The 24,799-nt window shown below is 43.6% G+C and overlaps 1 protein-coding gene across 2 annotated transcripts; it reads left to right on the top strand.

Moving 5' to 3' along the window:
* Positions 1-15: 15 nt before the first annotated feature.
* On the top strand, positions 16-24,570 carry EMC3 (ER membrane protein complex subunit 3). Of its 2 annotated transcripts, XM_003808907.7 has the most exons (8): positions 16-424; positions 9,494-9,551; positions 9,892-9,985; positions 12,449-12,553; positions 13,228-13,309; positions 16,263-16,342; positions 17,122-17,204; positions 23,051-24,570. In XM_003808907.7, exons 1-8 carry the CDS (start codon positions 270-272, stop codon positions 23,177-23,179), a joined length of 786 nt encoding a protein of 261 aa, XP_003808955.1. In that variant the 5' UTR covers positions 16-269; the 3' UTR covers positions 23,180-24,570. The 2 variants fall into 2 exon arrangements, with proteins under 2 accessions (XP_003808955.1, XP_063458245.1); XM_063602175.1 differs by lacking the exon at positions 23,051-24,570 and having other exon boundaries at positions 17,122-17,346.
* Positions 24,571-24,799: the final 229 nt, after the last annotated feature.

Below are 24,799 nucleotides of genomic sequence, written 5' to 3'. Positions count from 1 at the left end.
CGCCGATACTTTTCCACTTTCCCGCCAGGCCCGACGCCGCTCTGACGCCACTGAGGCGCGCCTCGACGTGACGTCAACGTTCGCGCCGGAAGTGGAAGACCAGGCAGCCCAGCCGAAGGCAGTAAGCTCGGCTCACAGTCGCAGGAGAGTTCTGGGGTACACGGGCAAAGGGGCTTGAGAAGGCCCGGAGGCGAAGCCGAAGAGAAGCAACTGTGCCCCGGAGAAGAGAAGCTCGCCCATTCCAGACTGGGAACCAGCTTTCAGTGAAGATGGCCGGGCCAGAACTGTTGCTCGACTCCAACATCCGCCTCTGGGTGGTCCTACCCATCGTTATCATCACTTTCTTCGTAGGCATGATCCGCCACTACGTGTCCATTCTGCTGCAGAGCGACAAGAAGCTCACCCAGGAACAAGTATCTGACAGGTCAGCGCCCTCCCTTCTCCAGCCTACCTCACACTGCCGTGACCTTGGGCAAAAAAGTGCAGGAGTTGTGTCAATTTGCCTAGGTTCACGTCGCGCCCCCTCTGACAGGGTGACCTTACCCGTTACCTCTGTGTTTCACTTTTGTTCTCTGTGAAATGGGGATAATAACAGTACCTGCTTCATAGACAGGTAGGAATCAAATTAGGTGATGTCTGTAAGTCCCTTAGCACAGGATCTAGGACGTATTGAGTGTTGAAAAAAACAGTACTGTTAATCCTTTAGGTTAGTCGCCGACCCTCGGTGGGTTTACCTATGAACTGTTCCATCCCACCCTTTCGTTGAGAAGAGTGCCAGGTGCGTTACAGCGTTTAGTCTTTGTAACATCCAGTCAAGTGAGTGTGATAATCTGCATTCTACCAAATTACTGTTCCAGGCGTCGGGCCTGGTGAGACTGTCAGCTGAGATGCCAAGTACCAAAGCGCTTTGCAGTCTGTAAAACTGCCATTAGAGATGTAAGGAATTGTACTTATTTCCCCCCACTAGAGTGGAGGCAACTTCCTCACATATTTCATTGCAGTATTTATTTATTTATCTATTTATTTGCTTATTTTTGAGACGGAGTTTCACTCTCGTTGCCCAGGCTGGAGTGCGGTGGCGTCATCTCAGCTCACTGCAGCTTACGCCTCCCGGGTTCAAGCGATTCTCTTGCCTCAGCCTCCCGAGTAGCTGGGATTACAGGCCCGCACCGCCACGCCTGACTAATTTTTGTATTTTTAGTAGCGACAGGGTTTCACCATCTTGGCCAGGCTGTTCTCGAACCCGACCTCAGGTGATCCACCTGCCTTGACCTCCCAAAGTGCTGGGATTACAGGTGTGAGCCATGGCGACCAGCCCCTCGTTGCAATATTTATATACAGATAAAGGAATTTGAGATGATTATAGGTGGTTATCTAGACATGTACCCCCTCATATTAAAGTAATAGTTTTCTCCCAGCAACTTGGGATGCTGAGGCAGGAGGATTGTTGGAGACCAGCCTGGGCAACATAACGAGACCTTGTCTCTTAGAAAAACAAGCAATTTTCAGTCAGTTCTGATTACTTTCAGAAATCATCTCAGGTAAGTGCTACTATATCTTTAGCACCTCTCTCTCACATTAATTTCTCGTTTTAATAAAGAGAGTAAGCCTCAGGCTAAGAACTTTTCACAGGTAACAGTGTCTAGTTAAAATTTAATAATGTTGTTTTGTTTCTACTGTACTTAAGTTACTTTCTTTTTTGTGACAATACTGGATTTCCATTTGCTGGTAATTTAAAGATTCCTTTAAAATCATATAGATGGGAAAAAAGTTGATATATAAAAAGTATTAAATATGTAATGATACAAGCGTTGGACAAAAATTCTAACATGGCATGAGAGTGACTGAAGTTTAGGAAGCACTACTGTAACATTTTCAGTTAGTTCTTCCCAATTATGCCAAGAAGAATAATAACCATTTACTCTATATCAGGTACTATGTGAAGTACTTACATTCATTAACTTATTTAAAACTCAAAGCAACTCTATGAGGTACATATTGTCTCATTTTATAGAAACAGAGGCTTTAACAAGTTCCATCCCACCCGTTCGTTGAGAAGAGTGCCAGGTGCGTTACAGCGTCACACAGGGTGACATTTAGGACTTCACACCAAGCCTTCTGGGTATTGGGCTTTTTCCACTATACTACAGCGATCACTTTATCTTTCTGTAGCATTAGTTTCAGAACTGACCAGAGCCAGCACCCCACCCTGGAGCGAACCTTAAGAAGTCAGCTTACTGGCCGGGCATGGTGGCTCATGCCTGTACTCCCAGCACTTTGGGAGGCCGAGGCGGACGGATCACGAGGTCAGGAGATCGAGACCATCCTGGCTAACATGGTGAAACCCCATCTCTACTAAAAATACAAAAAATTAGCTGAACGTGGTATGCTGGGCGCCTGTAGTCCCAGCTACTCGGGAGGCTGAGGCAATGGAATTGCTTGAACCCAGGAGGTGGAGCTTGCAGTGAGCCAAGATTGTGCCACTGCACTTCAACCTGGGTGACAGAGCAAGACTCTGTCTCAAAAAAACAGAAAAGAAGTCAACTTACTGGCCGGGTGTGGTGGCTTACGCCTGTAATCCCAACACTTTGAGAGGCCGAGGCAGGCAGATCATGAGGTCAAGAGATTGAGACCATCCTGGCCAACATGGTGAAACCCCGTCTCTACTAAAAATACAAAAATTAGCTGGGCGTGATGGCACGTGCCTGTAGTCCCAGCTACTCGGGAGGCTGAGGCAGGAGAATCGCTTGAACCCGGGAGGCAGAGGTTGCGGTGAGCCGAGATCATGCCACTGCACTCCAGCCTGGCGACAGAGCGAGACTCCATCTCATTTAAAAAAAAAAAAAAAAAAAAAAGTGTATTTACCACAGAAAGAAAGGCTGTAGAAAAATGCGAAGTGGGGAAAGCTCAGACATTTAGCATTTTTTGGCACCTGTAAATTTTTCTTATTTTAGCCTTACATTAGCACTGAAGCAGATACTCCTAAACCCATTTTTACAATTCCAGGGAGCCTGGAAAAGTTAAGTAGTCTTCCCAAAGTAGGGAAATATTGTGCCTGTACTTGAACTCAAATCAGTCTCACTCCCAGGTTAAACCCTCTTCAACCATGATTCCTGCTGTCGTAGATTCTCTGCCATGATTTTCTGCCCATGGTTCACTATTAGAGCAATGGTTCTGAATTATATCAGATCCAAAGCTCTCTTTTGTAACCATAAAATGAAATTCACAGTTAGTGTAGTCTGTTTACAAGAACCTTTTTTTTTTTGGAGACCAGAGTCTCACTCTTGCCCAGGCTGGAGTGCAGTGGCGCAATCTTGGCTCACTGCAACCTCTGCCTCCCCAGCTGAAGTGATTCTCCTGCCTCAACCTCTCGAGTGGCTGTGATTAGCGGCATGCGCCAGCATGCCTGGCTAATTTTTGTATTTTAGTAGAGACAGGGTGTGAGCCATTGCACCCAGCCAAGAACGCTTCCTTAAGAAGGAATGTAACAGCCGGACACAGTAGCACATGCTTGTAATCCCAGCACTTAGGGAGGCTGAGGTGGGCAGATCTCTTAAAGTCAGGGGTTCGAGACCAGCCTGGCCAACATGGTGAAACCCCATCTCTGCTAAAAATACAAAAATTAGCCAGACATGGTGGCATGTGCCTGTAATCCCAGCTACTAGGGAGCCTGAGGCAGGAGAATCACATGAACCTAAGGAGTAGAGGTTACAGAGAGCCGAGATGGCTGCACTGCACTTCAGCCTGAGCCACAGAAGGAGGCTCTGTCTCAAAAAAAAAAAAAAAAAAAAAATTCCACAGATTACCATAACGCCCCCTACAGGGCAGTAACACCCCCATGAAGAACCAACCACTGCTCTAGAGAAAATGTCTCTGCTCATAATTGCTGCATCCCTTAAGTGAGGTAGTTGGATTATACCAGCTCTGACATGGAGTGGCTCAGTCTCATCAGGTCATCATTTGACTTGAGCAAAATGCTGTACATGCTGAACCGGCCTAAGTCCAAGAAAAAGGTGTGTTTTAGTTGTAAAACTTTTTTTTTCTTTTTTTTTTTTTAAGTGACAAGTCTTGCTGTGTCACCCAGGCTGGAGAGCACTGGCACAGTCAAGGCTTACTGCAGCCTCAACATCTCAGGCTCAAGGATCCTCCCACCTCAGCCTCTCGAGTAGCTGGGATTATAAGCGTGTGCCACCACGCTCAGCTAATCTTTAAATTTTTTGCAAAGATGGGGTCTCCTCCGTTGCCCAGGCCGGTCTCAAACTCCTGAGCTCAAGTGATCCTTCCATCTCGGCCTTCCAAAATATTGGGATTATAGGCATGAGCCACTGGGTATAGGCATACCCAGCGATATAAAACATTTTTCTAAATATACTATAAATGTCCATTAGCAGCAGGGCACGGTGGCTCACACCTGTAATTCTAGCACTTTTGGGAGGCTGAGGCAGGCAGATCACGAGGTCAGGAGATTGAGACCATCCTGGCTAACAAGGTGAAACCCCGTCTCTACTAGAAATACAAAAAATAACCTGAGCGTGGTGGGACGCGCCTGTAATCCCAGCTACTCGGGAGGCTGAGGCAGGAGAATCGCTTGAACTGGGAGGCAGATGTTGCAATGAGCCGAGATCATGCCACTGTACTCCAGCCTAGGCGGCAGAGCAAGACTATGTCTCAAAAAAAAGAAAATTTCCATTCGCACCAGGTATGGTGGCTCAAGCCTGTAATCCCAGCACTTTGGGAGGCTGAGACAGGTGGATCACGTGAGGTCAGGAGTTCGAGACAAGGCTGGCCAGCATGGCGAAACCCCATCTCTACTAAAAATACAAAAATTAGCTGGGGTGGTGGTGCACGCCTGTAGTCCCAACTACTCTGCGGGCTGAGGCAGGAAAATCTCTTGAACCCAGGAGGCAGAGGTTTCAGTGAGCCGAGATCACGCCACTGTACTCCAGCCTGGGTGACAGAGCAAGATGAGACAATGTCTCAAAAAAAAAAAAATTTTTTTTTAACAGGTATTAAACCAAAGCTGTAAAATACATGAATGAAATATATTAGACTAGGTTTGGGGATAGAGTATGTGTAAAAAATGGTTCTCAGACTTGACAAATATACTACTGACTTTTTGGAAAGGAAGAAACACTGATTCTTAAGAATTTGGAACTCTGGTTTGAGAAGTACTGACTTTAAAGTTTTATTCCAAGAAAATATCTTTCAGGCCTGGTGCAATGGCTCACACCTATAATCCCAGCACTTTGGGGGGCTGAGATGGGAGGATCCCTTGAGCCCAGGAATTTGAGACCAACCTTGGCAGCATAGTAAGACCCTGTCTCTGCAAAAAATAAATAAATAAATAAATAAAAGCTGTCCTTCAGTTGCAAATTACAAAGCTTTATAACAGTACAGAGACTTATTTTTAGATATTCATGAAAATAAAAATACAAAATTAAAAATTTCTTTTAGAATTTGCAAACTTCAGAGAACACAGCTATGGATCTCAGCTTAAGAAAGTGAGTGTTAGAAAATACAGGATAATTTAAGATTGCTTATTTAGGTCTTGAAATACCTCAGGGTCACAATACTCAACTTCATTTTTACAAAATTGTTCAGCAGTGTAATTGTAGGAGATTTAGATGAATTTCTCTTGATTACACTGCCTGGGAAAGTCTTGAGTTATCGTAGACCGAACAAGTGTTTTTTCATTTGTTTTTCTGGAGACAGGGTCTTGCTTTGTCACCCAGGCTGGACTAAAGAGGTCGAGGCTGCAGTGATTGAGGCTGCGATCGCAGTGGTGCGATCATGGCTCACTTCAGCCTCGATCTCCCGGGCTCAAGTGATCCTCTCACAGCCTCCCGAGTAGCTGGGACTACAGGCACACGCCACTGCACCTGGCTAATGTTTAAATTTTTTTGTGGAGACAGTGGTCTCATTATGTTGACTAGGCTGTTCTTGAACTCCAGAGCTCAAGCGATCCTCCCACCTCAGCCTCCCAAAGTATTGAGATTACAGGCGAGAGCCACCACGCCTGGCTGTGAACAATGGCCTTTTGATGGCCTATCATGTGCCGTGCACTCTGCTGCATGCTATGGGGTACAGTGTAAGACAAGGTCACGACCCTGCTCTCAGAGTTTCTGTTCAAGTAATAAAATATGCAAAGGAAAAAATAACAGATACTATTAATCTAGTGCTTAGGATGTGCCAGGTACAGTCATATAAGATCATATATATGAAGAACTCAGCCTAAAATTCTCCACTTGACTGGGTGTGGTGGCTCACGCCTGTAATCCCAGCACTTTGGGAGGCTGAGGCAAGTGGATCACTAGAGTCCAGGAGTTAGAGACCAGCCTGGGCAGCATAGTGAGACCCTGTCTCTACAAAAACAAAACAAAACAAAACAAAACAAAACACAAAAGTTTGCCAGGTGTCATGGTGTATGCCTGTAGTCCTAGCTACTCGGGAGACTAAGATGGGAGGATCACTTGAGCCCCAGAGGTCAAGGTTGCCATGAGCCAAGATTGTACCACTGCACTCCAGCCTGGACAACAGAGTAAGACCCTGTCTCAAAAAAAAAAAAAATCCTTCATTAGTTTCCTTTTGCTCTTAAGACAGTGATCAAAATACAGTGGGACCTGGCTGGGCATGGTTTTTCATGCCTGTAATCCCAGCACTTTGAGAGGCTGAGGCAGGCGGATCATCTGATGTCAGGAATTCGAGACCAGTCTGGCCAACATGGTGAAACCCCATCTCTACTAAAAATACAAAAATTAGCTGGGCATGGTGGTGCGTGCCTGTAACCCCAGCTACTCTGAAGGCTGAGGCAGGAGAATCGCTTGAACTCGCGAGGCAGAGGTTGCACTGAGCTGGGATTGCGCCATTGCAGTTCAGCCTGGGAGACAGAGTGAGATTCCATCTCAAAAAAAAAAAAATAATACAGTGAGACCACATGATTTTGTATAGTCTGGCTCTTGCACACCTCTCAAGTCTTGTTTTCATCACATTTTCTATAGTTCTCCTTTTTCCAGTCATATGGCCTTTTCTCAGGTCCTCAGAGGCAGAGTGTTTACTTCTACGAGGCTTTTGCCCGTTTTGTTTACACCAGCACTTTGCCAAGGTAATCCTCACTCATCCTGAAGAGTCCAGCTTAATCCTACATCCTCAGCAAACTCTCAGACCTTGACTTTCCAGACTCCATCACCTCCTGGTTATGCACTCTTGCAATACCATCCATCTCTCTCTAGGACATGATAATTGAATTTCACATTTATTCCTCTGGTTATTTGGTTAATGTCTTTCTCCCTCACTAGACTTTGACCATCGTAAGATATTTGTATTTTGATCACCGTTCTTCATGTCACCTGGCACTTAGAAGTTCAAGAAATATTTGTTCAATGAAAGAATAAATCTACCCTTGTACAGAATATGAATAGAGACTTAGGGAATTTAAGTGACTTGCTCAAGATCACATGGCTAATAAGTGGCAGAGGTGGGATTGAACCCATGTGTTCAACTCCAGAGCTTGAGTTTTTACCCATTACTCTAGACCCAGTGCTTCTTATACTGTCAATGGTGAAGGACCAGTTTTGGGGTTTTTTGTTTTTTAAATTTCTAATCTCTTATAGGCTAATACTTTTGTAAAATATTTTGATCATGTATTTGGATGTTGTGACAATGTCAAATTATTATAAAAGTCTCTAAATCCTTACTCTCAGTGTCTGTGCTTATCACAGAGTAGCATTCACCACACTTTGAGTATCTTTAGACTAGCATCCAGGGAGCAGAATGTATTACATGTTGCCTCTGTAGCCCTGTAGATAAAGTAGAGAACTGTATAGCATAATGAGCTCAGGAGGAGGAAGCAGAGAGAATTCCATGAGGGCTCCAGGCATTGGGAAAAGCTTCGTGGAGATGCTGAGACTTGAAGAAGGTGTTAAGGCATGATGGAGTAGAACTCGGAAAGGAAAGGGCACTGGAACATTCCCAGCATGTGGAGAAACTAGAATATGTGTAGTGTGACAAGGGAAACCCTGGGGTACTGACTGTTTAAAGCAAGTGGTTTGTATTGAGTAGAGACAGGAAGCCAAGCACAGTTTTTTTGTTTGTTTGTTTGTTTGTTTGTTTTTTGTTGTTGTTTTTTTTTTGAGATGGAGTCCCGCCCCAGGCTGGAGTGCAATGGCGTCGTCTCGGCTCACTGCAACCCCCCACCTTCCTGGTTCAAGTGATTCTCCTACCTCAGCCTCCCGAGTAGCTGGGATTACAGGCACAGGCCACCACACCCGGCTAATTTTTATATTTTTAGTAGAGACAGGGTTTCATCATGTTGACAAGGCTGGTCTCAAACTCCTGACCTCGTGATCCGCCCGCCTCGGCCTCCCAAAGTGCTGGGATTACAGATGTGAGCCACCACGCCCGGCCCCTACCAAGCACAGGTTTTACTATGTTCATTTCTGTTCATAATTTTTTTTCACGTTTCAAGACTATTTCCATTACTTTAAGGGCCTTTTCCTCTTTTCCTCCTTTAATGAACTTTTGAGTACCTAGAAAAAAATTAATATTTTGATCTCTGTTTTGTCATTTGCATCTTAGCAACACCCATTTGTTGCATAACACTGTATTCTTTTTTTTTTTGTTGGAGACAGGGTCTTAACTGTTGCCCAGGCTGGAGAGCAGTGGCGCCATCTCAGCTCATTGCAACCTCTGCCTCTTGGGCTCAGGTGATCCTTCTACTGCAGCCTCCTGAGTAGCTGGGACTACAGGCACGTGCCACCAGCCTGGCTAATTTTTTTTTTTTTTTTTTTTTTTTTTTAGAGACAGGGTCTTGCTATGTTGCCCAGGCTAGTCTCAGACTCCTGGGCTTAAGTGATCCACCTGCCTTTGCCTTCCAAATTGCTGGGATTAGAGGCGTGAGCCACTGCACCTGGCCTAGCACGATATTTATTGATCAACTATGGCTCTAATAGTTGATTTAAGATCACCTAGTAATTTCATTTATTTATTCAATAAATGTTTACTGAGAGCTTTCTAACAGTCTGACTTCTGGGTAGATTTTCTATTTGTCCATCAGATAGCAACCCTCTCAAGGCCTGTTCTCATTTCTCTGTAGGTAATAAGAAATTCCTTCTTTTATCCTCACTCTTCTCCCTTTCTCCTGACCCCAGATCTCCTGAGCAGTGTTCAACTATTCTTTCCACTCAGAGAAAGTGTCTTCCTAGCTTATTATCAAATAAGAAAAAGCTGAGTGTAATGTCCCAAATGTACCTAACTCTGAAATATTTATGTGTTCAGAAACACAGTCACTTTTGAAAAATACTTTTCTGAAAACCTAGTAGTTAGGTTAAATAAGTTTACGTTGGTTTTAAAGATACTTGTATTTTGGGAAGTTTCCACACAGAGCTGTTGCCAAATAGGCCCTCTCTTGTGTTTAAATAGGTCTTCTACTTGACTCTCCCATTTTCTTCTAGTGTTTCACTTTTTAAAATCTCATTGTGTTGGTTGTATTTTTCAGTCAAGTCCTAATTCGAAGCAGAGTCCTCAGGGAAAATGGAAAATACATTCCCAAACAGGTACTCATTTATCTTTTATTAAAAAGCTCCACGATTCACTGTTGGGCAGTAGATATCTGAATGTTTTATAAGGGGGCTCTGGGGAAAGCTAAAGGTTGGCAACTTAGTAATTAAGCTGTAGCCTGGTGGTGTTTGCTCTCATGGTGACCTCACCCTTCTTAGGAAATTGTTTTTAAATGTGACTCAGCTAAAGTGTCAGGTCGCCTGCCAAGTAGGCTGACAGCTCTGAGCGGAACAGCATATCCTAAAGGCCTTCTGACTAAGCCCCTGGGGAGTAATTTAACAGTTTGCTGTGTCATAGTTCTTAGACTTAAAACGCTTTTTTTTTTTTTTTTACTAGTCTTTCTTGACACGAAAATATTATTTCAACAACCCAGAGGATGGATTTTTCAAAAAAACTAAACGGAAGGTAGTGCCACCTTCTCCTATGACTGGTATGTTTGTTCCCTTCACTCATCTTTAAGGAAGATTTTTAACATGGGTATTTGAGTGGGGTGGGGTAGGCAGGGAGGGTGTCATTTTATTTAAATGTTAAATTGCAAAAGATAGTAATCTTAGACCTTAGAAATCATCTGATACAGGGATCTATGGAAGTGGAATTCTCTTTTTCAGTTAGATTTTCTGAGAACCCCAATGTATAAAGTGGATTAAAAAAAATAGTTCTCAGCTGATGGAGTGGGGAGGCCAGAGCTATTGTCCCTGGGTCTCTCCTTATTGCTGTTCTCAGGACCCAGGATTCTAGGGAGCACAGTTGGAAAAGCATTCCAGCCTGGCTGTCACCCAGTGCCTGGATCCCCTTCTGATAGATGGCTGCCCAGCTTCTGCCTAAATGAGGAAGAGTGCAGTACTTCCAAGATGTGCCATTTTGTTGACTTTGTTGTTAGACGTGATTGTTTGGTCTACCCTACAGTTTTGGCTCTAACATTTTCTACTTCCACTGATCCCAGTCATGTGAAAAATATAGCATGTTAAAAGTAAAACAGGCCAGGTGTGGTGGCTCACGCCTATAATCCTTGCATTTTGGGAGGCTGAGTCAGGTGGATTGATTGCCTGAGGTCAGGAGTTCAAACCAGCCTGGTTTACATGATGAAACCCCGTCTCTACTAAAAATACAAAAATTAGCCTAGCTTGGTGGTGGGTGCCTGTAGTCCCAGTTACTCCGGAGGCTGAGGCAGGAAATTGCTTGAACCTGGGAGGTGGAGGTTGCAGTGAGCCGAGGTCACGTCACTGCACTCCAGCCTGAGCGACAGAGCAAGACTCCATCTCCGAAAAATAAAAATAAAAATAACTAAAAGTAAAACAAAGTCATTTGTTGTTCTGTGTTGACTCCTCTCATTTTAGTGCTATTCACTTCTTTAGGTGAGATAACCAGCTATTTTAAACCCATACGGAAGGTATTATAATTAATTTTTTTTAAGAGTGACTAAGGTTGTATGGAGTTAATTTTTTAACAAGTTTTTAAGAAAATTTACAAGAAACAAAAGACCATTAAATATATGAAAAGTTACTTGACCTCACTAATAATCCATGGAATATCAATTAAAACAAGATATCTTTTTTTTTTTTTTTTTCCTTCAGAAGGGAGTCTCGCTCTCTCACCCAGGCTGGAGTGCAGTGGTGCGATCTCAGCTCACTGCAGGCTCCGCCTCCCGGGTTCACGCGATTCTCCTGCCTCAGCCTCCAGAGTAGCTGAGATTACAGGCACCTGCCACCATGCCCGGCTAATTTTTTGTATTTTTAATAGAGACGGGGTTTCACCATGTTAGCCAGGATGGTCTCCATCTCCTGACCTCGTGATCCGCCCGCCTTGGCCTCCCAAAGTGCTGGGATTACAGGTGTGAGCCACCGTGCCTGGCCAAGATATCCCTTTGTCTTTTTTTTTAGCCCAGTAAGCTGTCAAAAGATTGAAAAGATTGTCAGGATCCACTAGTGTCAAGGTCGAGGAAGTTAGGCTCCCTCACCATTGGCGGGAGTGGCAAGAGGTGGGGCCTTGCTGACAGTCTGACAATATCTATCAATTTTAAATGTACAAATCCTTGGACCTAGAAATTCTAAGAAATTCTCTTACGGAAACACATAAACATGCAGATGTATGTGCAAGATAATTGTCGGCAGCATCATTTATCGTTTATTGGCAAAAACAATGGAAACAATCGATAGGTCTACTCAAAAGTGATTGGTGTGACCACACCATGGAATCCTATGCAGACATTAAAAATATTGAGACTGGGTACGGTGGCTGACGCCTGTAATCCCAGCACTTTGGGAGACCGAGGCAGGCAGATCACTTGAGGTCAGTCACGAGTTCAAGACCAGCCTGGCCGACATGGTGAAACCCCATCTCTACTGAAAATACAAAAATTAGCTGGGCATTGTAGTGTGTGCCTGTAATCCCAGCTACTTAGGAGGCTGAGGCAAGAGAATCACTTGAACCTGGGAGGCGGAGGTTGCAGTGAGCTGAGATCATGCCACTGCACTCCAGCCTGGGCGATAGAGTGAGACTCCATCTCAAAAAAAAAAAAAAAAACGCCGGGTGCGGTGGCTCCCGCCTGTAATCCCAGCACTTTGGGAGGCCGAAGCAGGCGGATCACGAGTTCAGGAGATCAAGACCATCCTGGCTGACACGGTGAAACCCCGTCTCTACTAAAAATACAAAAAATTAGCCAGGCGTGGTGGCAGGAACCTGTAGTCCCATCTACTCGGGAGGCTGAGGCAGGAGAATGGTGTGAACCTGGGAGGCGGAGCTTGCAGTGAGCTGAGATCACACCACTGCACTCCAGCCTGGGTGACAGAGCGGGACTCCGTCTCAAAAAAAAAACAGTTTACAGAAAATCAGGAGAAAGTCCCTGGCAACAGAGGTAAAACTTAGTGGTTTCTTGTTTGTGCTTTTGTCTTAGATCCTACTATGTTGACAGACATGATGAAAGGGAATGTAACAAATGTCCTCCCTATGATTCTTATTGGTGGATGGATCAACATGACATTCTCAGGCTTTGTCACAAGTAAGTTACAGACCCAGCCGACTTCATGTTACCCAGAGAAATTCAAGTGCTAGTGAGACACTAATATCACAGGTCCTGTGTTTTCTTTTGTAAACTGATAATAGTCCTTGAACAAAAAATTTAATATGTGATGACTTTTACGGCTTTTGCCCAAAAATGATCCTAAGTTCATGACGTGGATGCTTTTTAGCCAGATTAGATTCAAGCAAGTGACTTGCTAGCTTACTTCCAAAACTAATACGGTATTCTCGTTGAGCAGGATAAAGGGAAGCGTATTTCTATTTTGACTTCATTTGCTAGATGTTAGGGTGAGTTTTCTATTTGTTTATAAGTTGATATGCTTTTAATCAATTTGGTTTCTTATTAACATAATTCTATGCTTATATATTCCACTTAGAGTTTGACAGTTTGCTGCAAGTTTTTTCCAAATTTCAGGTCACAGCTCAGTTTGAGTCCCTGCTTCCTCAGTAAGCTAGAGGCAGGTATTATTCAGGGAAACTAGAGCAGAGTGGCATTTTGACTGTCTTTTCTTCAGAAATTGCCACAGATTTCCTTGTGGAAGTCGTTTTCCAAAAGCTATGTGGCACAGAGTTCCCACCTCCTCTGAGAAAGAGTCACACTTATTCTAAAAATAAAACAGCTCAGAGTGATTGTGAACTTTTTCTTCTCTGCAGCCAAGGTCCCATTTCCACTGACCCTCCGTTTTAAGCCTATGTTACAGCAAGGAATCGAGCTACTCACATTAGATGCATCCTGGTAAGAACTTTCTTTTGTTTAATAAAAACACAAACCACACTTTGGGAAGCCAAGGCGGGAGGATCACTTGAGCCCATGAGTTTGAGACCAGCCTGGGCAACAGAGTAAGACCCTGTCTCAAGAAAACGAAAACAGGCCGGGCGCAGTGGCTCACGCCTGTAATCCCGGCACTTTGGGAGGCCGAGGTGGGCAGATGATGAGGTCAGGAGATCGAGACCATTCTGGCTAACACGGTGAAACCGTCTGTACTAAAAATACAAAAACTTAGCCAGGCGTGGTGGCGGGCGCCTGTAGTCCCAGCTTCTCGGGAGGCTGAGGCAGGAGAATTGCATGAACCCAGGAGGCGGAGCTTGCAGTGAGCTGAGATTGCACCACTGCACTCCAGCCTGGGCGACAGAGCGAGACTCTGTCTGAAAACAAACAAACAAACAAAAAACGAAAACAAAAACCTCACAAACCAAAATCTAAAACCAGTGTCCCTTAAAGATGAGGATTTCTGGCTGGGTGCGGTGGCTCACACCTGTAATCCTGCACTTTGGGAGGCCGAGGCGGGCGGATCACCAGGTCAGATCGAGACCATCCTGGCTAACACTGTGAAACCCCATCTGTACTAAAAATACAAAAAGTTAGCTGGGCGTGGTGATGGGTGCCTGTAGTCCCAGCTACTCAGGAGGCTGAGGCAGGAGAATGGCATGAACCCAGGAGGCGGAGCTTGCAGTGAGCTGAGATGGCACTGCTGCACTCCAGCCTGGGCAACAGAGTGAGACTCCATCTCAAAAAAAAAAAAAGATGAAGATTTCTAATTTGCATACTTCATTGGAATCAGTTTTTAAAGTTTTTTGGGTTTTTTTTTTAAGACAGAGTCTCACTCTGTCGCCCAGGTTGGAGTGCAGTGGTGCGATATCACTGCAACCTCCACCTCCTAGGTTCAAGCGATTCTCCTGCCTCAGCCTCCCGAGTACTTGGATTACAGGTGTGCACCACCACATCCAGGTAATTTTTTAATTTTTCGTGGAGACAGGGTTTCACCATGTTGGCCAGGCTGGTCTCGAACTACTGACCTCAAGTTATCCACCTGCCTTGGCCTCCCATAGTGCTGGGATTACAGGCATGAGCCACCACGCCTGGCCAAAGTTTTTTTTTTTTTTTTTTTTTTTCATTGAAACTCCACTGAAAATGCCATGGGTGGTTTATGGCAACTTTTACATGAGTCTAGCAAAAGGAAAGAATGTGTCACCTCTTTTCTATCACAATTGGGGGCTTAAGAATGCAGGGGTGGATGTATCAACCCCCAGAAAGTTAAAAGTTTAAGCCAGGAATTCTGGCCAGGCAATCATTTTTAGTAATACCCTTGAGCTTATGGGAGTGGAAGTTTGTATTTTTTTTTTCCAAAGTACATTACTACTAATGATAATAGTTTTCATTAGTTCTGGTCGCTGGGCTTAGCGTTTTCCATATTTTACCCTCATAGCAACCTATGAAACCTGTGTAGGAATTGACATTTGATGACAAAGTCTGTTCAAATCCAGCACCCATGTGTTACTTACCACTCTTTATAATTTTTTAAAAGAGATTTCTCCTTCTGAATACCACTATTTTTTTTTTTGAATGGCAGAATAAGAAAAATTAAAATCTGAAAAGCTCTTAGAAAATACTGCTACAATATCTGGAACCTAGTAATGCTGCTTCATGTAGCCTCTCCAGACTCTTTTGCCTGTGGCTTCCCAAAGACTGGCATAAACAAGAGGAAAAGAATAATGGACAAAATGGGGATTACTAGTGGTAATCTTGACTACTTGGTTTGAGCAGAGCCCTCTAGGATGTGTGGGAGGAGCAGGAAAGGCCAGAGGCTGGGAAGTCTGGGCCATGCACAGTTCTGCTAGAGAAGAAAAGCTGTACATTATATGAGTAGCATGAGTCTATTCTACTTTTACCTTCAGTCTCATTGGGCTAAACAAAAACTTCATGGGTTGGAGAAAAGCTTATTTATCTTTTCTCAGCATCCAGAGAGGCATGTGACTGAAATGCAGTCATGGACAGAAGGGAGACTGGAACCTGAGTGTACAATTACCACTGTGGTGAGATCAGCAACATTGTATTCAGACAGGCCATTTACTTACCTACAGCCTATGGAGTAACCAGAATAGACTCTTGCCCTTATGTGACCCACTTGTTGGAATGAGTGTGGATCTTTCCGTTTATCTATCACTTTCCATACGCATTTTTGTTTTTAGTTTTTATTATATGCAAGCATATTTATTTTATGGAGGTTGAGTAGGAAACCTAAGCTAAAGGAAGCCTCAGTGATATAGTTCAAAACTTGGAATGGCTCTCCCAGTAGCTATAGTCCTCAGTACTGTATTTCCTGAAATCCACGTCTCATCCCTTCTTGTAAGTATGGAACACACCCAGTGGCTCACGCCTGTAATCCCAGCACTTTGGGAGGCTGAGGTGGGCGGATCACTTGAGGTCAGGAGTTCGAGACCAGCTTGGCCAACCCCATCTCTACTAAAAATATAAAAATTAGCCAGGCATGGTGGTGTGTGCCTGTAGTCCCAGCTACTCAGGAGGTTGAGGCAGAAGAATCTCTTGAACCCAGGTGGCAGAGGTTGCAGTGAGCCGAGATTGCGCCACTGCACTCCAGCCTGGGTAACAGGGTGAGACTCCGTCTCAAAAAAAAAAAAAAAGTATGGAACACACCAACACTTGTGATTTCCTCTAGGGAATGGAATTCAGAATGGGAGTCATCTTTGGATTTTTTGAAATATAGTTCTGTATTGGTGAGACTGCTTTAACAACTTGTATTTCTTCTGTGGTTGTGCTTTGGATGAATATAGCCCATCCAAGGTGACTTCCTTACAAACACTGAACAACTTTGGGTGGTAGGGAAGTGGGAACTGCATTACTCTCTGATATAATAACTAACCACACCATTTTCATTTTGCTTTGCCAGGGTGAGTTCTGCATCCTGGTACTTCCTCAATGTATTTGGGCTTCGGAGCATTTACTCTCTGATTCTGGGCCAAGATAATGGTAAGAAGCATGTCAGGTTTACTAAGCAAATACTTCCATAGATGAATCATCCATATTAGAGCCAGAAAAGTCTCGTAGGTTGTGCTGTTTGTTACCATAGTCAAATAAAATGTTTCCTTCCTTCAGTTTCTGAGGTATTCTGAAAGAGTCTTAAAAATTCCGGGGGTCAAACTGAAGATCTCAATTCTCTCTGGCAATGACTGGGACAGTATTTGATTCCCCAGAGTCTGATACCATCATGTGAGGGATCCAGCACCAGCAGTGTAAGCCTGTGAACCTAAAGCTTAAAGAAGGCCTGGTTTGTCAGTTCATTGACTAGAGCCCTTGCCAGTACTAATCCTTGCTCTCTTGTTTACTGGCTGGGACCTCAGAAAAGTTACTTAACAAGTTACTTAACTTTGAATTCTCTATTTGCTTATCTGTAAATAAGGACTTTATTAGTTAACCTGTGGGGTTGTTAGGAACAGATGAGGAAAAATATGCAAAGCACTTAGTGAAGTACTTGGCATGCAGTAGTTGCTCAATAACTGGTGGCTGTTATTGTTGAAATTTGAAATAAAGTTTAGAGCTTCCTTTAGTGATCTCTCTTTTGCTGTTACTGTCCCCATTTTTCAGGAGACACAAAGTGACTTTCCTAGAGTCACATAGCCAGTGGGTGACAGGGCCAGCCAGTGAGGCTGTAGTCCAGTTCTCTAATCTGTGTGAAGCCCATTCTTCCCCTTGGGTGCTGGGGTGCTTGCTGAGTCCTGGCACTCATGTAAGTGTGTCTTATGCTACAGCCGCTGACCAATCACGAATGATGCAGGAGCAGATGACGGGAGCAGCCATGGCCATGCCCGCAGACACAAACAAAGCTTTCAAGGTATACTCCTTCACCTTTCAAAGCCGCAGCAATGCCCTGAAAGGTGTTACCAAGAGCTATTTTAAAAATAGCTTCCTTGCAGGGAGTGTTGTGTGGTTCCATCGTTTTAATTTAAACTTAGTAAAAACATAGTTTACACGTCTCTCTTTCCTGAGACAGAATCATCTATTAAGTAAATGGAAATTCTTGGTGCTTTTACTGGTTTTTAAATGCTCACTGGAATTTAATCCACACTATCAATGATGCTGTAAAATAATCCAATCAGAGGTGCCAGGTAAACATTTAGAATAATTTGAACCTTTTTGAACCCCATAGACATCAGATATAAATTGCATTAAAAAAACAATACTAAGAGCCTTTTCACAAAAAGGTTCTAGAATTTGCAAAATTTAGTATGATTTTTGTGGAACAAAATCTCACTGTGTTTCATGATAGAAACTAAAAGAGAAGGGAAGTTCCGGCCAGGCACAGGGGCTCACACGTGTAATCCCAGCACTTTGGGAGGCAAAGGTGGGCAGATCACCTGAGTTCAGGAGTTCGACACCAGCTTGGACAACATGGTGAAACCCTGTCTCTATTAAAAATACAAAAATGGGCCAGGTGCGGTGGCTCACGCCTGTAATCCCCGCACTTTGGGAGGCCAAGGCGGGTGGGTCAGCTGAGGTCAGGAGTTCAAGACCAGCCTGGCCAACATGGTGAAACCTCTTTTCTACTAAAGATATAAAAAAAAATTTGCTGGGCATGGTGGTGGGCACCTGTAATCCCAGTTACTCGGGAGGCTGAGACAGGAGAATTGCTTGAACTCAGGAGGTGGAGTTTGCAGTGAGCTGAGATTGATTGCACCATTGCACTCCAGCCTGGGCAACAAGAGCAAAACTCCGTCTCAAAAAAAAAAAAAAACAAAAACAAAAATGAGCTGGGCATGGTGGCATGTGCCTATAATCCCAGCCACCCAGGAGGCTGAGGCAGGAGAATCACTGGAACCTGGGAGGCGGAGGCTGTAGTGAGCCAAGATCGTGCCACTGCACTCCAGCCTGGATGACAGACCAAGATTCCATCTCAAAAAAAAAGAGAGAGAAATTTCTCAGCCTGATAAAGGACACCTATGACAGACCCACAGCTAACATCATACACAATGGTGAAAGACTGAAAGCTTTCCCTTTAAGATTAAGAACAAGACAAGGATGTCTGTTCTTGCCACTTCTATTCAGCATTGTCCAGGATGTACTAGCCAGGGCAGTTAGGCAAGAAAAAGAAATAAAAAAGTCATTCAGATTAGAAAGGAAGTAAAACTATCTCTGTTTGCAAATGGCATGGTGTTGTATATAGATCATCCTAAAGAATCCACAAGAAAACTAACAGAGCTAATAAATAAGTTCAACATACAAAAATCAATTGTATTTCTATACACTGGTAATGAAGAATTGGAAATGAAAGGAAAACAATTTTATTTATAATAGTATCAAAACGAATAAAATATTTAGGAACAAATATAACAAAAGAAATGGCCGTGGCCGGGCATGGTGGTTAACGCCTGTAATCCTAGCACTTTGGGAGGCTGAGGTGGGCAGATCATGAGGTCAAGAGATCAAGACCATCCTGGCCAACGTGGCGAAACGCCATCTCTACTAAAAATACAAAAATTAGCTGGGCATGGTGGTGCCTGCCTGTAGTCCCAGCTACTCGGGAGGCTGAGGCAGGAGAATCACTTGAACCCGGGAGGCAGAGGTTGCAGTGAGTCAAGATCACGCCACTAGACTCCAGACTGGTGACAGAGCGAGACTTCGTCTCAAAAAAAAAGAAATGGCCTTTTGTTAGATTTAAACTGACATACTGAAAAATTACAAAACATTGCTGAAAGAAATTAAAGACTTAAATAAATGGAAAGACATCCATGTTCATAGATTGGAAGACTTAATATTGTTAAGATGGCAATACTCCAAATTTATCCACAGATTGAACACAATCCCTATAAAAATCTTACTTGCCATTCTTGCAGAAATTGACAAGCTGCTTGTGAAGTTCATGTGGAAATTCAAGGGAATCACAATAGGCAAAAATGTTGGCAAAATTGGAGAACTTACACGCCGTGGTTTTAAAGCCTATTACAAAGCTGTAGTAATCAAAACTGCACAGTAATAAAAACTGGCATAAGGAGAGATATAGGTCAATGGAATAAAATGGAGAGTTCAGAAATAAACACATCTATTTATCATCAATTGATTTTCAAAGAGGGTACCAAGACTATTCAGTGGGGAAAGAATAGTCTCCATTCAACGAATGGTGCTGGGAAAAGGATATCTACATGCAAAAGAATGAAGCTGGGCACCTATTTCACACCATGCACAAAAGTTAAGTCCAAATGGTTCAACAGGCATGTTAGTGCAGAAGAAAAAAAAAATTAGGTTCAAATTAGCCAAATGTGGTGGTGCATGCCTATAGATGGGGGGACCACTTGAGCTGAGGAGTTTGAGGCTGCAATGAGCTGTGATTGTGCCACTGCACACCAGCTTGGGTGACAGAGCGAGACCCTGTCTTGAAAAAAGAAATCAAATGGGTCAAAGTCCCAAATCTTTAATATTGCATGATATTACTTATATAAAATATTTGGAATAGGAAAATTCACAGAGACAAGAAAGTAGGTTAGAGGTTACTGAGGATGGGATGGGGGGCAGTGGGGAGTAATTGCTTACTGTGCACATTTTCTGTTTAAGGGGACATAAAACTTTGGAAACGATAGTAGACATGGGTACACATTGTGAATGTCATTAATGCCACTGAATTTTACATCTAAAATGGTTAAAAGTGGTGTATGTTATGTTACATATATTTTACCACAATAAAAAAATAAAAATTTGGCTGGGCGCAGTGGCTTACACCTTAATCCCAGCACTTTGGGAGGCTGAGACAGGCAGATCATTTGAGGTCAGGAGCTTGAGACCAGCCTGGCCAACATGGTGAAATGCCATCTCCACTAAAAATATAAAAATTAGCTGGGCATAGTGGTGCCTGCCTGTAATCCCAGCTACTCAGGAGGCTGAGGCATGAGAATTGCTTGAACCTGGGAGGCAGAGGTTGCAGTGAGCCGAGATCGCACCATTGCAGATGCAGAGGTTGCAGTGAGCCAAGATGGCACCACTGCACTCCACCCTGGGTGACAGAGTGAGATCACTCTGTCTCAAAAAAATAAACAACTAAAAAACAGTGAGAGGGCTGGGCATGGTGGCTCATGCCTGTAATCCCAGCACTTTGGGAGGCTGAGGTGGGTGGATCACAAGGTCAGAAGTTCAAGATCAGCTTGGTCAACATGGTGAAACCCCATCTCTACTAAAAATACAAAAATTAGCCGGGCGTGGTGGCGGGCGCCTGTAGTCCCACCTGCTTAGGAGGCTGAGGCAGGAGAATTGCCTAAACCTGGGAGGCGGAGGTTGCAGTGAGCGGAGATTGCGCCACTGCACTCCAGCCTGGGTGCCAGAGCGAGACTCCATCTCAAAAAAAAAAAAAAAACAGATACCACTTCATGCCCACTCAGATGGTTATAATTAATAAAAAAAAAGATCAACAATAACAAGTGTCGGTAAGGATGTGGAGAAATTGGAACCCTATTGTTGATGATGGTACAGCCACTTTGGAAAACAGTTTTTCTGCCTTTCCTCAAACAGTTAAAACATAGTTACTATATGATCCAGTAATTTCACTCTTAAGTAAATACTCAAGAGAACGGAAAACGTATGTCCACACAGAAACTTATGTGAGAATGTGTTCAGAGCATGATTCATAATAATCAAAAAGTAGACATAACCCAAATGTCCATCATCTAATGAATGAATAAACAATGGAATATTTTGGAATATAATGTACATTGTATGTACAGTAGAATATATACAATGGAGTGTTATTCAGCTATAAATAAGAGTGGAATACTGAATCATGTTAAACAGGGAAGAACCTTGAAAACATGCTAAGTGAAAGAAAATAACAAAAGGCCACATATGCCCAGAATAAGTGAAAAAAAGATACGGAAGATAACGTAGTAGTTGCCAGAGGTTGTGGGAGGTGAATAATGGGAGCTGTCTACTGTTTGGTATGTGGTTTCTTTTTGTTATGATAAAAGTGTTCTCCAGTTAGATAGTGGTGGTGGTTGCACATATGAATATACTAAAAATCACTAAATTATACACATTAAAGGGGTAAATTGTATGACATGTAAATTATATCTGAAAAACTCACTCATGAGCTAACATTTGTATTTCACATTAAATAAGCTTGCTCTATCTATCTATCTATCTATCTATCTATCTATCTATCTATCTATCGAGGGTCTCACTGTGTCACCCAGGCTGGAGTGCAGTGGTACAATCCTTGCTCACTGCAGCCTCGAACTCCTGGACTTAAGCATTCCTCCCACCTCAGCCTCAGTACTGGTGCACGAGGAGCCAGTACTACAGGCACACACCACCACACCCAACTAATTTTTTAAAAAATTTGTATAGGCCGGGCGCGGTGGCTCACGCCTGTAATCCCAGTACTTTGGGAGGCCGAGGCGGGCGGATCACGAGGTCAGGAGATCGAGACCATCCTAGCTAACACGGTGAAACCCCGTCTCTACTAAAAATAGAAAAAATTAGCCGGGCGTGGTGGCGGGCGCCTGTAGTCCCAGCTACTCGGGAGGCTGAGGCAGGAGAATGGCGTGAACCCAGGAGGCGGAGCTTGCAGTGAGCTGAGATCGGGCCACTGCACTCCAGCCTGGGCGAAAGAGCAAGACTCCGTCTCAAAAAAAAAAAAAAAAAAATTTGTATAGAGATGGGATCTCGCTGTGTTGCCCAGGCTGGTCTTGAACTCCCATCCTCAAGTGATCCTCCTGCCTTGGCCTCCCAAAGTGCTAGGATTACAGGTGTGAGCTACCACATCTCGCAAGCTTTTTTTTTTTTTTTTTTTTAATTTATTTTTAAAGACGAGATATTACTATCTCTAGGCTCATCTAAAGATAGGTTGTCCAGGGCAGTCCCAAACTCCTGGGCTCAAGCTATCCTTAGCCTCAGCCTCCAGAGTAGCTGGGACTGTAGATGCATGCCACTGCACCCAACTCATAAAGCATTTTTTAGACACTCACTAATTTAAGGCAAAGTAGTCAGATTAATAGAATATTTGAGAAATGTAATTTCTTGGAAAATTCTGCAAATTTATTTCTGCTCAACATATTACTAGTTTACATCTAAATGATTATATGCCAAAAACAGTTTTTTAGTTCACACCATCAAAGTCTTTATTCCAGTGATTAAAAATTACTGGACTCCCACAAACTGTAATGAAGTGCCATTGTGTGTCTGGACATAAGGTTGGAGGAAGTGTTCTTAGGCCCACTGAAGATACCCTGGGCCATTTATGTCAAAGCATCGTGGACCATGCACCATTTAAACCAGATGGCAAGTCCCTTGATTAAAGAGCTGAGAATCAGCACTAATTTGTCTGTTGTACATCCCTCAAGAGTACTGTGGGGCACAAAGGTGCTTAGTGAGTGTGAGCTGATAGATGGGTTAAGCGCTGGGGACTTTGCAGTCAGACCACAATTTAAATCTCAGCTCCATTAGTTCCTAGTGCCAGTGGCCTTGAACAAATTATTTGACCTCTTAGTCTTAGTCTCCTTATCTATAAATTGAGGGGTGGCAGGAAGAGGGGGAGGAGAGGATGGGGGTAGCAGCATTTCCCTTGTAGGATTGAATGAGCTTATACATGCAGATAGCTCACTTCAGCTTTTGGCCCAGAGTAAGTGGTCACTAAAGGTTAGCCACAGCTGTCAGTAACAATTCCCTCTCTTCCTGCCTGGGTGTTCTCTTCCATTACAGACAGAGTGGGAAGCTTTGGAGCTGACGGATCACCAGTGGGCACTAGATGATGTCGAAGAAGAGCTCATGGCCAAAGACCTCCACTTCGAAGGCATGTTCAAAAAGGAATTACAGACCTCTATTTTTTGAAGACCGAGCAGGGATTAGCTGTGTCAGGAACTTGGAGTTGCACTTAACCTTGTAACTTTGTTTGGAGCTGGCACCTCTTGGAATAAAAAGGAGGATGCACGAGCTGGCAGGCATGCAGCAAGGCTTGTTCTTGTCTGGGCTGGGTTCCCCTTTATGTTTGAAACTAGAGGAAATAGGAGTATGCTGGGCAACTTGTTATTTTTAAAATGTTGTAAATGTTCCTTCTGGTGACTCTAGTAATGAAAGTCAGAGAAAGGGGGAAACCTCAGGCTACTGATAATATATAAAATCTTGGCCAGGCGCAGTGGCTCACGCCTGTAATCCCAGGATTTTGGGAGGCTGAGGCGGGTGGGTCACGAGGTCAGGAGTTCAAGATCAGCCTGGCCAAGATGGTGAAACCCCATCTCTACTAAAAATACAAAAAAAATTAGCCGGGCGTGGTGGTGGGCACCTGTAATCCCAGCTACTTGGGAGGCTGAGGCAGAGAACTGCTTAAACCCAGGAGGCAGAGGATGCAGTGAGCTGACATCGTGCCACTGCGCTCCAGCCTGGGCGACAGAGCAAAACTCCATCTGAAAAAAAAAAAAATATATATATATATATATACACACACATACATATATCTTAGCAGAAGCCCAGTCTTCAAAGGAAACATTGTTAATTATAGCTAATGATTATGTGCAGTCAGCCTGACATCTAGCCACAGTAAACTCCTGTTTTCTTGGGATCCAAACACCCTGTGTTTTACCATTAGTTTTGTTAGTATTGTTAACTTTCTTTACACAAGTAAACCATTTCCACTACCAAAGGTTTAGAAACTATGGATGAACAAAATGAATCTCCCTGTTCATTTTGAGCCTACATAGACATAGAGACCAAATATGTCAAAACCTTATTCAAATAAACTCTCTTCAGAGTGAATACCCAGGGTCAGGACAGACTCAGCAAACCTATATCACTTAATTCTGCCCAGTGAAAATCAGTGACCCTGAGGCACTGCCAGATTCTAAAGTGCCTTTGGGATCATCAGAGACTGTCTATAAATAATGCAAAATCTTGATCTGGATGTCAGTGTATCAAATCTTATCAAATCCATTGACAAATCAGTGGTGCTATACTGGAAATGGCTACTCCTTTGGATGAAGGACCTCATTTCCCAGTTGCTTGGAACAAAAGAGAATTTACATATTGCTGTAAGAAGGGAGAGACGGCAGTTGTTGGTAGACACACAGATAAGGGTGCCCAAGAATAATTCTGTCTGGATTAAAGGTCCCAGGGAAGTGACGGTGCCATTTCTGTACCAAGAGGTGAATATAATTTGCATGTTGAGTGCAGTAATGAAGAACAAACGACTCTTGACTCCACAAATTAAACCGTCCTGTTTTCTCTTCTTTGCCTGTGAAAGTGTTGCCTCTGTAAGTCACTAACAACCTTCTGCCAACAGTTGACTGTCTATCTTGGACCAGTGCGGGGAGTCTAAGACGAAAGAGATGTGAACCTTGCACTCAACTCACAAGAGAGAGACACCTAAGAGCTTTTTAGAATTTTTTATTATTTTTTTAGAGACGATACCTTGCTATGTTGCCCAGACTGGTCTTGAACTTGTGAGCTCAAGCCATC

Source organism: Pan paniscus, chromosome 2 (assembly GCF_029289425.2).
Source record: "Pan paniscus chromosome 2, NHGRI_mPanPan1-v2.0_pri, whole genome shotgun sequence".
Lineage (NCBI taxonomy): Eukaryota > Metazoa > Chordata > Mammalia > Primates > Hominidae > Pan > Pan paniscus.
Note: the sequence above shows the minus strand (reverse complement) of the source record. Positions and strands in the feature narration are given on the sequence as shown.

Bases quoted from the DNA above. Each gene is read 5' to 3' on its own strand.
- EMC3 (XM_063602175.1), top strand. From the start codon at position 270: ATGGCCGGGCCAGAACTGTTGCTCGACTCCAACATCCGCCTCTGGGTG. The intron at 425-9,493 runs GTCAGCGCCCTC...TGTATTTTTCAG, and splicing joins CAGGAACAAGTATCTGACAG to TCAAGTCCTAATTCGAAGCA. The intron at 12,554-13,227 runs GTAAGTTACAGA...TCTTCTCTGCAG, and splicing joins ATTCTCAGGCTTTGTCACAA to CCAAGGTCCCATTTCCACTG.